This window comes from Brassica rapa, chromosome A03 (genome assembly GCF_000309985.2).
Source record: "Brassica rapa cultivar Chiifu-401-42 chromosome A03, CAAS_Brap_v3.01, whole genome shotgun sequence".
Classification (NCBI taxonomy): domain Eukaryota; kingdom Viridiplantae; phylum Streptophyta; class Magnoliopsida; order Brassicales; family Brassicaceae; genus Brassica; species Brassica rapa.
In genome coordinates, this window is record NC_024797.2 from 27116914 (window position 1) to 27131976 (window position 15063).

General features: G+C 36.7%; 2 protein-coding genes across 3 annotated transcripts; both read left to right on the forward strand.

Annotated features, from left to right (window-relative positions):
• Positions 1-198: 198 nt before the first annotated feature.
• Positions 199-7838, forward strand: LOC108868754 (transcription factor bHLH126). Of its 2 annotated transcripts, none has more exons than XM_009139277.2 (4): positions 199-6494; positions 6637-6990; positions 7072-7145; positions 7501-7838. In XM_009139277.2, the coding sequence occupies exons 1-4, from the start codon at positions 6273-6275 to the stop codon at positions 7508-7510; spliced, it is 660 nt and encodes a 219-aa protein (XP_009137525.2). In that variant the 5' UTR covers positions 199-6272; the 3' UTR covers positions 7511-7838. The 2 variants fall into 2 exon arrangements, with proteins under 2 accessions (XP_009137525.2, XP_018513263.2); XM_018657747.2 differs by having other exon boundaries at positions 200-6494; positions 7072-7196.
• A 2300-nt stretch (positions 7839-10138) lies between these two features.
• Positions 10139-11579, forward strand: LOC117132640. Its single transcript, XM_033287420.1, has 2 exons — positions 10139-11509; positions 11568-11579. Exons 1-2 carry the CDS (start codon positions 10139-10141, stop codon positions 11577-11579), a joined length of 1383 nt encoding a protein of 460 aa, XP_033143311.1.
• The last annotated feature ends 3484 nt before the right edge of the window (positions 11580-15063 follow it).

Here is a 15063-nt window from a genome sequence, read left to right on the forward strand (position 1 = left end):
AATAAACAATAACACTAATTAAGTCAAATAAGAAAGCAACCAAGCGCATAAAGGTAAGAATACACTCAGAAAGCATCTATAATGGTTGACTTTAAAGACTTGGTAAACAATATCAGCTAGATGAATACTCCCTCCGTTCCTAAATGATTCATGTTTTAGAAAAATATTTTGTTTCTAAAAGATCCATATTTTACATTTTCAATGTATGTAATAATGGAAAATTGTAAATTTCAAAAACATTAATTGTGTTTACTGAATTTTGATTGGCTGAAAATCATAGAAAATAGCTAAACATAGAAAATCATACATTTATTATCAAAATTTTAAGTGTTTTCTTAATAAGTGTGAAAATTCTAAAACATAAATTATTTAGGAACAGAGGGAGTATTACTCTGTTCTTTTTTAACACCTTAAGTCCTTAACCTTGGAGTCCGGAGTGGATTAGACAAGTACGATATTTGATTTGTACCACATGGGAAATTGATTTTTGGTGTTTCTATATTATATTGAAAACTAGTTTAACTGAGGACTAACTAACAAGATTGTGATTCGATATTTTACCTTATCATCAAAAGTTTATTATTTTGTCATGTTTCAAAATAAAATTAAGACATATTAGGTTAGGAATTTTTTTTAGGCTACAACTTCTTTTTCTTTTTTGGATCAAACATTGTATTGTAGTAATGTAGTTTTTGGCTGTCGCATATTATAATTAATTTGTTTGAACGAACTTTTTCTTAAAGCAAGCATTGGGAATAATTTAGTAGCTACTGTAGAAATTGCGGCTCTTGCTTGCCACCGTCCGATTGAAAGAAAAGTCCAAAGAGCTCTCTTCTGTTTATTTTAGTTTTACGTACGCTCCTACAAGGCGTTGTGTTATCAGGAACTTTGCATAATCCTTTTATTTCCTGACATCCATGGATTTGATGCGAGACATTTGAGTGATTTGTCATACATAAAAACGTGCGTCTAATTTCTAATTTTATAAGACAGGAAGGAGCTGGTGCATCAGATACTCCCAGATCACACGACCAATATCGACCACCTTTTGGTACTTTAAACGTTAAAATGGTATTTTGAAAATATAAGTAATTATTACGTATTTTACTTTAGCAGTAATAACAATAGGGCAAGCGACAGGGGTCTTAGAAAGGATGATCGATCGACTAAGTCTTTTGTGAATGTAATGACAATAAAATGTGATCTGACTCCCTCTTAATAGCAACAAGCCAACTGTTTAAATATAACTTGATCTATCTCTTTCTCTTAATCGCAACAAAATATCTGTTTGAAGCGAACATCTATTAAGTTGTTTTAACAACAATGATATAATCTCTCTTCAAACTTTTAGGATATCTCTCTTTAGTTGAGTCGTAAATATCTAGACTGTGCAACCAAACCATACTAGGCCGACCAATCCTAGCTAGTTTGATTAGGTTGTAAATCCAGCATAACGAAATAACGCATTGACACTGGACCCCCAAATTTTTTTGAAGACCCCCAAATTTTAAAAGTTAATTTATGTATAAATTATCAAAATTAAAAAAAATCAAAATTCTTACTAATTATCTTTAGCTTTCGGGGCTGGCCATGTGCCAACCCAAACAGCTGGACTGGCACGAACTAGCTTGGCGAGTAGTTCAAACCACTGCAACGATGCATGAAACTACACATCTCAATTATTTGACATCGAAACGATAGCATATTCCAGGTAAGGGTTTGGCAAAAAGTTTTCCACTTTCTAAAAAGAGCAATTCTCTCAAATAGTTTTTTTGTAAAAATATTTTTTGTTAAAAATAATTTTCAAAGAGGAAAATGATAAAAATAGTTTTTTTTTTGAAAATTTAAATATTTATTTTTATTTTTTAAAATTTGAAATTATATCTTTAAAACTCCACTCCTTAACTCTAAACCATAATTCTAAATTAATTAACCATATGATATAAATGTATTTTTACCTTTTAATAAAATTTATTTTAGTCATTTTTTCCTTTGATAACTATTTTTATGATAAAAACTTAAAAATAATTATTCTATGAAATTTTTATTCTAAAAACCCATCTTAAAATTCCGCGCACCAAAAGTTAAGATGAGAAAAAAACTCCATTCAAACTTTCTAGCCTAGTTCTCATTTATTTCTTTTGATTCTCGTATAATATATGATTGATCAACAAACCAAAAAGAAAAACATAGGCATGCGCCACCTTCAACTTGTACGAAGAATGCTAATCATATTTTCATATCATCTGCAATAAAACTAATGCTCTCCGAATGGTAACTACGGTTTGAGCGATGCGGGACAAGCGGTTTAACTGCGGTGCAATTTTAACACTTATAAAAACGTATAGATATATAATATATATAAAGATTTTTGTTACTATTAATTGCGGTGCGGAACATAGCGCGGTTCGTAACATTCGAAGCCTAAATCAACCGGGGAAACACAACAATAAATTAAGTGATCCAATATTCTGACGACAATCTTTAAAGACCTAACTAAACATCCACAATAAATAAATCGGGCACGCATATCTAAAATAAATAAATTGGTCAAATCAAAAATTATCAAAAACCTCCAAGATCCAAATACCTAAAAATATAAATATGAATATAGTGGACTACATGTAAAAGGTGACAGGGGATTCGTTACAGAGGAGGATTTGTTTTCTCCCTTGAAAGGATAACCTTTACCAAAAAGCTTCCCTTTAAATAAAGAAGCAAAACATGGGAACTATTGGAAGGATATCATCGTATTTTTATCCAAAGCCGAATACATAGTATCTTCTTAAGCAGAATAAATATACATTATATACCTGATACGCAATGGATCTGGACCGTTTTATTAGTATATAAGATGTGAATAAGAAGAGTAGTTGCATTATGAGCAGGTGCACATCAAAAGCAGAGAGCCCACATGCGACCATCACAATATCAACGGCTGAGACTTGATCACATATATTTCATGTATCCGAATCTTAGGACAAGGTTGAGTTCCACGTGCACAGATGTCAAATAGATGAATCCTGTAAACCTAGTACTTCATTTTTTGTTTCAAAATGAAGCAATAATATGACTTCAAATTTGAATAAATAATGTTCATTGTTTCATTTTTTAAACTGAACTTTCTAAATTATAAATTGGTCTTTAATTTTTGTTTGTTTCTATCTTTTACCAAAATAAATTATATATGTCAATATTATCTAATCAAGTTTAAAATTTTGACAATTCTATTCATCTAATTAGATATTTATTTTGAAAAACATGAAAATATTCATTTTAAGAACTTTAATTCATTTAAAAATAAAGGAAGATAAATAATCACATTTTACTTCTAAACAATTTTATTAATCATTTAAGGAAAAAATATATATAAGATGTCTTTTTTACAAAATATGGTGTTCTGTGTTTGTTTATTTATGTTATGTAGTAATATTTTAATATGATAATGTTTGATTTATATTAAATAATAATTACATTAGATTATTATTAAAACAAAACACTTGGGTAAAATTACTAAATATGAAAAAATATAAAACGTTATTAATAATTAATGATAAAGTGAACATGAAATATACTTGGAATATTCTTTTTACAAGAAAGAAATAAAACAAACCATCGAAAACGATGTGCTTAATTTTGAATAAAGTGCACTTTTAAAACTGAAAATGAAACCAACTATTAGAGATGCTCTTACTTCTTCCCGGTTTCTTTTTTGATATCTGAGTCTTAGGCCCATCATTTTTCATAGGTCAAAAATCAATCTTCAAAAATTATAATTTTAAAAATAACTCATCATACCAAGAATGGTTTTAATCCCGAACACAATGAAACCAACCCGGCCCTTATATTATCATTACACCAGCAACATCCTGGTTCCTCACAGTTATTGTGTGAGTGAGCCCATATATTCCAAGGGTAAATGTGGTAGTAGAACACACATTCTATGTATATTTTTGTCGGTTTGACATTGACATTTGAAGTCTTTTTTTTTTGTTTTTTTTTTTTTGGTCAACTGATATTTGATGTCAAAAAGGATGAATTTGCGTAAAATATTTCTTCTTCTTTTTTTTTTTCAAAAATATTTCTTCTTTTCTTAGACTATAATTTGAGTAAGTTTCTCTCTATAAACGACATACGAAATAATAATATGATTGACCAAAAATAAGAAATTTAAGACTCTTTTTTATCATCCGATTATCATTTAAGACTATTTTATCATATAAATTTTACTAATATTTTTTTGTTTTATGTCAGTAATCGACTCATTTATATCCTGTCTCAATTTTACAGCTGCTTTTTCTTTTGTGTTACAGCATTGATATAACAGTTTATATTGTAATATAATTTCATTAATATATATTTTCATTTATAAAAGGTTAGTTTCTTTTTGTTGCGAAATTAGTTAATTTTTAGTTAACCCAAATATGTAGCTTAGTAATATCCAGTGTGTCACTACCAAGTTCAATTTTGTATAGTACAACAATCAGTAAAGTTAGTTCTTTTAGGATGATAAATGAGTTCCCATCAATGGTGTGTTTGTAAGGGCACCTCTAACCCTATTCCATTTTCAACTCCATACATCATTATGGAGTAAAATTTCTCTAATCCCACTCTATTTTCAACTCCAAAATGGAGTAATGGCTAGGGTTACTCCATTTATGGAGTAATCTTACCCATTACTCCATTTTGGAGTTGAACTTTTTTTATTTATAAAATGGTCCTTTGAATCTTTAATGTTTTTATTTTTTACTTAAATAATATTTAAAATGATACAATAACATGAAAATAGTATATTCTACAAAGGATTATTCAATAATTTTAAATAAATGCATAAAATAACAGAAGACATAAATAATTAAAATAAAAATAAAAATAACATAAAATAAGTAATTTAGTAATCTGAAAAATCCATTTCGGATCCGCTAAGGTCGGTGAAATATTGCCCAAACGGAGAAGTCTGAGAAAGAGCTTGTTGATCTTGTGATTCAACATTTCGCTTTGATATTATTTGTATTTGTTGAGTTTGAATATACGCACGAACATTTGGATCTTGTATGGATGAGCGTGAACTCGATGCACCAATTGAAGAGAAGCTCCACCTCCGGGTATCGAAATTGCAGAAGATGAAAATGTCCTATTTCAAAATTTTTTTGCTCGATTTAGGAATATCAAAGATAAAGAAGCTCATTTTTCATTACAAAATGCATTAGTTGATCATTTGTAGAAAAAATATTTTAATGCTCATTGTTAAACCCACATATATGTTGTCTTTTTTAATGATTTCTTGTACTTTTTAATAATAAATATTTAATTCAAATAATTTATATTTTAATTATTTATCGTAAATATAACTTAGTTGGGGTTCATTGGTAAATTTTTATAAGTATAAAATTTTATTTGCAATTATTAATAAAATATAAATGAAAACATTTAAGAAATATTATTTTTGGAGTAGAAAATAGAATAATACATTGGAATAAAACCTTATTTCATTTTGGTGTTGCACCATTTTAAAGTAAAAAAATGGGGTAATACATCGAAGATGCTCTAAGGCAAGGCAGCAAGACAGCAGAACTACGCTTTACCAAAAAGCTTCCCTTTAAAAATAAAGAAGCAAATTTGGTTTCTTTTTACACACCATTGAAGCCTAGTTTGTAAGGCGGCAGAATACTTTACCAATTTAATCAATAAAAAATGTTTTACAGGAGAAAAGACTTAATGCCGACGCATCCGAATATTTTTTTTTTTTAACTAAAAACCAAATTTCGTAGGAAAAAAAAGATTTATGTTGAAAAGGTAATGCCGGAAGCTGCATTATTTGGTCTTCCTAATGAGTATTTTATATATTAAATGAATGGGAATGGTCTTCCATCTTACCTATTAGATCATCTCCAATGTATTTTTCTATTTTTACCTCTAAAATAAATGAACTCTATAATAGAAGTGGATTTTACTCCAATGTATTTCTCTAAAATAGAGATCTCTACATATAGAGCAAAATATAGAGGAATGCTATTTCTTCCTCTATAAATAGAGGAGAAAATAGCAATCTCTATTTTAGAGGTAAAAATAGAGATGGGTTAGAGTGGTTTTGCCTTTAAATGTTATTATAGAGGTAGAAATAGAGGTGGATTGGAGATGTTCTTGGAGACAACAGGGAACCATTTGTTTCTTTAAAGCACCATCCTTCAATAAAGTAACGAGTAAACAATACAATAAATCACTATAGGACATATCCACAAATCCTAGGGAGATTTGGCATTGCTAAAACTATGGATCCTTACCAGAATCCTAATCCCAGAGGGTACCAGGGACATATGCCATTTGGCTCAGCCGGCCACGGTGGCAGTGGTGGCTCCGATATCCCCCAAGGAACAGTTGACAATAAGCAGAAGAAGAAGCTTCTCCACCGCGACATCGAACGCCAGAGAAGACAAGAAATGGCTACACTTTTTGCTTCTCTTCGTGATCACCTACCTCTTCAATACATCAAGGTTCATATTCTAACGCACTTTTCCTCAAATTTTCTTATTTTCATTCTACCAATTGTTCAAACAAGAAACCAAGATTTGGTGGGATTTGGCTTCAAGGGTTACGAATATGTCTTTTAAAAAACCTTATCCCTTGAACTTTTAGGGGAAGAGAGCTGTTTCGGAACATGTAGGCGGAGCGGTGAATTTTATTAAGGACACGGAAACAAGGATTAAAGAACTCAGTGCAAGAAGAGACGAGCTAATTAGAGAAACATGTTATACATCGAATCCGGATCTAGCAAGAACTGCATCCGAGTTAGGCAATTCGGTTCCGGCGAGTGTGATGGTGCAACCATGCGTGAGCGGTTTCGAAGTGGCGGTGAGCAGCGACTCGTCAGGTCCACAAGCTTTGCCACTCTCAAGAGTGCTTGAGGCACTTCAGGAGCTAGGGCTTGAAGTCATCAGCTCTCTCACTACAAGAGTTAATGAGAGGCTCATACACACTATTAGAGTCGAGGTATGGTTTAATGGTTACAGCATGCCATTTCAATTGCAATTAATCTAGGGTTTTCACTATATATAGCTATACTTATTACAGGTTAATAGTTTTGGATGCTTGGACTTTGCTTGGTTGCAGCAGAAGCTAGTTGAGGAGTTGATACCTTCGACGGGGTACTAATAATTAAGAAAGATAACACTCTTAGTCCGAAAGACTTATTTTTCGTATGATCTCTTTTCCAAGTGCTCTTTTTGCTCGTAGATTTGGTATTAAAGCTTGTTAATGGATACAAAAAGGCGTTTTCGTTGATACCACATGTTCGTTGCTCCAAATAGATTATTCTCTTGCTCATGAACTTAATATGAAATCTATATATATAGAAACAAGATTTTCACATGCTTTCAAGTGCATCAGTGGAACACAAATGTATGGTACATATATATACGTTGGATATGACGTATACCCTTTTCATACATTTTACAACAAAACTACGTTCTAACTATTTTCATGATAAATATGCTAATGCAGAAATATCTAATGCTTTCATGAAACTTCATCTTTGGAGCGGGTCTGGAAAGTCATTCTTGGAAGGAGGCGTAGCTTAGGTTTAAACAAAAGTAGGTACGTACTGTTATGTTTTCGAAAGGATTTTATGAGTAGGTCATAAAGTTCATCATCATTCACCGCCCACACCGTAAAGATTTTTGTTGCGTGTGTCCCTTTCGTTTTGCTTATTACCTCCAACTTTTAGTTATCATGTGTCCCTTTTTTTGTCAGCCATGTTTCCCTTTCATTATAACTTTTTTGTATTATTCCATTGTCATGTTTTCATGCGTTTTTGTGTATGGATATAAGGTTTTATAAAATATATTATCCCATGAATCGTTAAGTCCTACTGGAAACAAGGCCAATGCGACAACATAATATAGCACCTAATTTTATCCAGAAAAGTATGAAATTTACAGACCATAACATGCACTGGTCTGTTAAGTAGTATCTGCATAATGTAATAGATATATAGTGCGAAGCCAGGGTAGGTGGGAACTATCTTTTGGGCTCTATAGGTCAAAATCTGCAATGTTCACGTGTTTCCCTTGTCTCTCTACATCTATAATCACACACCTCTCAGCAAACATCGGCCATAACCCATAAATATGCTCATATCCTCAAATTCCTTCAGTAACTGCAATATAAGGTTGAAAACAAATTCCATATTGCATGCAAGCAAAATTGGGAGAACCCACTATGATATTGCTTACTTACTTATACAAATAATATATAACCATCGACAAAAGCAAATGTACGGACACTTCCGTACAGTTCCTCTCTAAAACTGAGATCCTCATCTTTTCACCTTCTCCGTCGCCGTCTCCGGCGTCGGTCCCCACCGGCCTCCATGGCCAAGAAAAAGCCACCCAAAGGAAAGAAACCCACCCGTTCCATTCCCCCACCCAAATCGACCACCTCCACCTCCCCTACCAAAACCCCGTCCTCTGTTAATATGAAACAGAACCATGCTCTCGATTCATCTACTGAAAGGGTCAATTACGATTCTTCCTCACAAATTGATGCCCAGGCGACTTCTACTGTTGCAGATCTGGCCATGGAGATTGGAAGCCCCAATCTTGAAACCCTAGCTACAGTAACAAAAACTGTACCTAGCTCTAAAGTTCCCGAATCCTGTGTTCAGGATATGGCGACTGCTACCCTATCCTCCAAGGATACTCATGGAGCTCAAGGTGATTCTACTACCTCGAGCAACCCTACCCAGTCGGGTCAAAAAGCTGCAGAGTTTTGGAAGGGATTCGTGAAGGAGACTTCCATCAAACTTCATCCTAAGGAAAAACCGTTCCTACTAGACTCTGGTGAATTGTGCGTAACCATTCCCAACGTTGTTGTGGAAAAGAACAAGAGGGCTTGGGAATGCTTCATCATCGGCCAGTTCTATGAAGAACCTCCTCCTAGAGGAGCTGTTCATGCCATAGTTAACGGAATCTGGAGCAGACAACGTCGGGACATCACGGTCTCGAAGATGGATGGTCACGCGTTCCTCTTCCGTGTTCCCTGTCCAAACGCTCGACGCCGTATACTGGCACAAAGCTTATGGCAGATTGATGGCCAGACTATGTTTGTTGCTAAGTGGTCTCCAGGGCTTCAACAAGTTAAACCAGAGCTTGAGATGGTTCCTGTTTGGCTTGAGTTCACCGGAGTTCCGTTGCAGTTTTTCAATCCGGATGCCTTAAAGGAAATTGCTGGCATAGTAGGTCACCCTATTTGCCTTCATCCCTCAACTGAACAGCTCACAAACATCGAAGTGGCAAAAGTCTACACTTTTATTGATCCAAGGAAGCCTTTGCCGGAGTTTGTTAATGCAAGGTTTGAAAGCGGGGACACTCGACGTATCTCTGTTTCCAGCCCATTCCTTCCTTCGCTATGTTCCTATTGTAAGAAAGTAGGTCATACCATCTCGCGATGTAAGGCAGCACCAAAGACATGTACTCTCTGTAACTCAGTACGACATGTTACGGTTGACTGCCCAAGGTACAATCGTGAGAAAGCTAAAGGCAAGGCCCCTGTTAAGAGTTTACTGCCAATCGTTGGAACTAAAAGCAAGATGGAATACAGACCAATTCAGGATAAAAGGAAAGGTGCAGTAAAACAGGCAGTTGGTCCATCACCCGCTGCTGAGATTCCAATAACCTCGGGATCAGTTCAACCACCTTTGGTTGATGCTACCCCGGCTGGTGATTCTATGCTTGATCCTCCTAAGATGATTACTGGGAAGGAAACCTCATCACCTGCTCATTCAGAGGGTGGTACCAGGAGATCACCTACCTCTCAGCGACCTTTGGTTATCGCTCAGAAAACATCACCTCCTGCTCGGAATCAGTTCACACCTCACTCTAAATCCTCTACTGCTGAGTATAATGATCTTGCTGAAGGTGGTCTGTGTGTGGACTTCACCCCCTATTCTGTGTCTCAAAATGCAAATGGATCCTTCTCTTCTGGTTCCTTATCAGACAGGAGTTCTTACTCAGGGGATGAGGACAACCCAGACGAAGAGAATGACAAGTTTATTGAGGTCATTTCTCGAAGGCAGAAGAAACTGTTGAAAGGAATGTTCAGGGCTAGAGGCTCTTTAATCCTCTAAATTTTACCTTCTTATATGGATCTTTTTTGTTGGAATATAAGAGGTATAAATGATTCTGTAAAGCGGCGGGGTTTTAGGAAGTGGATTAAGAAATATAAACCCATTTTTGGAGGTCTCGTGGAGACCCATGTACAGGCTATTAAGTCGGATTCTATTTGTAGTTCTATATTACCGGGTTGGTCTTTTCACGGCAACTACGACCATTCGGACCTTGGGAGGATATGGCTAGTCTGGCACCCTACTGTGTCAGTTCGGATAATTTCATGTTCTCGTCAGATAACTACTGCTATTGTCAAGCTTCCAAATGTGAGCTGTGAGGTTGGAGTATCTTGTGTTTATGGCTCTAACTGCAGAGTGGAGCGTAGGCTGCTTTGGAGTGAATTGGAGACATGTTCTGTCTCTCATCAGCTAGCAGGCATTCCTTGGATTGTATTTGGTGACTTTAACGAGATCATTAACCCGGAAGAGCACTCTCTTGCTGATCAGTTCTCTTCCCAACGTGGTATGAGAGATTTTAAAGAGTGCCTTGATCGGTGTTCGCTATTTGATCTACCTTATTCTGGAAGCTCATTCACTTGGTCCAATGGCCATGTGTCTAAAAAGCTGGATAGAATTCTTACTAACGCAGCATGGCTTCAACAATTTCCAGAATCTATAGGCATATTTGGTGTGCCAGGAATCTCTGATCACAGCCCGTGCTGTACATTTCTGGATCAGCACAAGCCTAAGCAAAAACGACCTTTTAAGTTCTTCGCGCATCTCAATCAGCATGAGGATTTTGCGTCTCTTTTGGGAAACTGTTGGAACTCCTTCAACTTCAGCGGTACAAATCAGCTTCGAGTTTCCAAAAAGCTAAAAGAGCTTAAAGGAATAATCAAAACCTTCAGAAGGGAACATTACTCTCAACTGGAGAAAAGAGTGGAGGAGGCGTTTTCCGAGCTTTGCGTTGCTCAAGATATGGCTCTCTCTAACCCCTCCCCTACTGCTGCTGAAACAGAAAGAAAGGCCCACCTTCATTGGCATGCCTTGGCAAAAGCGGAGGATTCCTACTTGAAGCAACGATCCCGAGTACAGTGGTCTGCGGCCGGTGACTCCAATACTGCTCACTATCATCGTTTGATTAGATCAAGGCAAGCTCAAAATCAAATTGTAATGCTGCTGGACAGGGATGGAGGTGTCATTGATCAACTGGAGGACATTAAGACTCATGCAGTGGACTACTACTCCGCGCTACTTGGCGGCCTATCAAACCTAACATCGCCTTCTCCAGCCACTATAGCCACTTACCTACCTCTACGCTGTTCTCCTGAGGCTGTTATGCAGTTGGCAGCAGAGTTTACAGATTTGGATATCCAGTCAGCTTTCCTTTCTCTTCCAGATTCTAAGGCCCCTGGCCCGGATGGTTATCCTGCTGAATTCTTCAAAGGTAATTGGAGCATTGTAGGGAAAGAAATGATCGCTGCAGTGAAGGAATTCCTGACAACGGGTCGCCTATTGCAACAATGGAATGCTACAATCATAGCTCTTATTCCAAAAAGCCGAATGCTAATAGAATGACAGAGTTTAGGCCTATTTCTTGTTGCAATACTGTGTATAAAGTGGCTTCTAAGCTCCTTGCTAATCGGATCAAATCTGCTCTCCCTCAACTTATCTCCGCTGCGCAGTCAGCTTTTGTTCCGGGCCGCCTCTTGGTGGAAAATGTGCTCCTTGCGACAGAGTTGGTGGCTGGGTATAAATGGAAGGACATATCAAAACGGTGCATGCTGAAAGTAGACCTACAGAAAGCGTTTGATTCTATAAACTGGGACTTCGTTCTTAACACGCTTGAAGCTCTAGGCTTTCCATCTCACTTCCGGAGGCTTATAGCTCAATGTATCACTACAACCAGGTTCTCTATCTCTATAAATGGAGAACTATGTGGGTATTTCAAAGGGACAAAAGGTCTCCGCCAAGGTGATCCTTTGTCACCTTACCTTTTTGTCATCGCCTTGGAAGTGTTCTCCCAAATGCTTAATGCAAGATATCGAGCTGGGGACATTGGTTTTCATCCAAAGACGGCTGATCCTGAGGTAACTCATCTAGCCTTCGCTGATGATATCATGATATTCTTTGATGGTGAGAAACAGTCTTTGCTGAATATTGTTGAGACTATGGATGTGTTTGAAACTTGGTCTGGTCTGCGCATGAATAAGGAAAAGACAGAATTATTTGTAGGAGGCCTGAACCAAGATGAAACTAATGACCTCAAAGGTCTCGGTTTCAGTCTCGGTTCGATGCCAGTCCGTTACTTGGGCCTTCCTCTTATGCATCGGAAACTGAGACTTGCAGAGTATAGACCGCTGATCCAGAAGATCTCTGCAAACTTCACTGCGTGGTCCTCAAAAAAGTTGTCTTATGCAGGGAGAGCTCAGTTGATCTCTTCAGTCATATATGGAACAATTAATTTCTGGACATCAGCTTTCATCCTGCCTAAAGGTTGCATTAAACAGATCCAAAGCCTATGCTCTGGCTTCTTATGGACCGGTAACATTACTACCAAGGGAGTTGCAAAAATTGCTTGGGATACAGTTTCTCTCCCCAAACAAGAAGGAGGATTGGGATTGAGGGATCTCACCGCCTGGAACAAGACACTCTGTTTGAAACTCATTTGGATGCTCTATGCTCCAAATCCTTCTCTTTGGGCTTCTTGGATCAGAAAGTACAAAATTGGCAGTGAGAACCTGTGGAGTCTGGATGCTAAGAAGGCAGGATCGGGGACGTGGAGATCACTTCTCAACCTACGACCTCTTGCTTCAGACTTTCTAAAAGCAGATTTGGGAAATGGACAGAACATCAGCTTCTGGTGGGATGATTGGTCTCCCCTTGGCCGGCTTATTAATCTGTTCGGAACTGGTGGCCCTCGACAGCTCTCTATACCTCTATTTGCTTCTGTGGCAGACGCGTGCAATGAGACAGGCTGGAATCTCAGAGGAGCAAGGTCACCGGAGGCCGAGAGTCTGCACTATCATCTAACGGGTATTCCTCTCCCATCTCAGTCTCAAGCATGTGATGAATTTGTTTGGATGATTGAAGAAGACCCACTCTCCAAATTCTCGGCCTCTCGAACTTGGGAAGTGATCAGAAACAGAGCACCGACAGTAACTTGGGCTGACAGTGTTTGGTTCAAATCATGTACTCCACGTCATGCTTTCCTCATGTGGATTGCTCAACATGACAGAATGCCCACTCGTGCTCGCCTATTCAGCTGGGGACTTGGTACCTCCTCGAATTGCTGTCTGTGCGACTCTGCTCCAGAGTCTAGAGATCACCTCCTGCTTCGCTGCGAGGTAAGTAAACAGATATGGGAACTGATTCTAAGAAGGCTCGGTTATTCTCATTCTTGTTTTATGTCTTGGACCGCCTTCATGGAATGGTTATCCATCGCCAATTCTCATGTTCCTCGAGTACTCAAGAGACTTGTTGCCCATGCAACTATCTACCATATCTGGGCTGAAAGGAACAAGAGATTACACGACGGAATCTCGTCTACCCCTACAACGATTTGCAAGCTTATCGACCGAAATGTCAGGGACACAATATTGGGGAAACAGCACAGAAAGAATTTCAAGACTCTCATGCTATCATGGCTGAGGCATGACTAGGAATCCTTTTGTAAAATGAGCTTCACCTTGTTTTTATTCTTTTTGCCGAGGTGAACCTCTTCTAGTTTTTAATTTTTGTAAAGTTTACAAAACAATTTCATATTTATATGATATTCAAATATTTGGCAAAAAAAAAAAAAAAAAAAAAAAAAACTTATACAAATAATAGGTTTAACATAAATAAATTGTTCAAAACGGTATATTAAAAACAAATTGTTAAACGCTTATGATAATCACGATGATTGTTTTGAAAAAGGAGCATATATATATTGCCATAAAGAAAAGCTTAAATTCAATGCATAGAGCCACCTTTATATTTTTTAATCATCATATTAGTTTGTTATTCAACCATTCAACAAAATCTTCATTTCTTTTGTAATTTACGATACGATACGACACTATTATACATATCCCCAAAATCTTGGTTTCTTTGGCCTCCTGGTTTCCTACGTATACCCATAAGCATATAAAGAGAATCACATAAGTATAATTTAAATTAATAGTAACTCATTATTTAATATCTAATGATATCCTCTTTATATAAGTCTCACGAACTTAAGCGAAGTGGACAGCAGTTCAAATGTTTTACGCACTTACGTAAGAGATACGCATGATGAGTAGTTGAGATCTCCCTGATATTCGTTCTTTAGCTATATCATTATTGGTAATTAAATTAATTAAGTATCAACTTTGAGCTGCCGTCAAACAAATTCATAATCATCAAATCAGATTGTGTCTCAATAAAGATTGTCTCCGACATTTAATTTAACCATCTTTTAGTGATATCTATATATATATATATATATACTATAATAAAAGGAAAATATCCTCCACTCTAAAGTTATCCACATCAGTTAATATATTCATCCAATCAGATAGCATTAGTCTGCTATGTATACCAGGTTTTAAGTCGACTAATATAAAACCGGGCCAAGCGTCTGGGCCATTAATAATATCCAGTGCCAATATGAAGTCCATCTCACCAATACCAAATCTCCGATGAAAGTCATTAGGCCATCAGCATCGCTGTATCTTCTCACGTATCTTGTTAATATTGGGCTCAAAATTAAATCAAATAAACCCAATTAAAAGAGGGACGTTAACAAAATTAGAAGTTTTGTTAACGCGTCCCTGGGCATACGTGGCGAGAGGGGATAGGAAGACCGAAGAGGGTAGAGGAAAGTTCCAGATCGGTCTCGACTTCATTCTTCTCGTCTCCCTTTTCTCTCTCGTTATCGACGGCGACTAGGTGAGCAGCGGTGTGTCTCTGCTCTCACATCGAAAACTTCACCTCCGCTC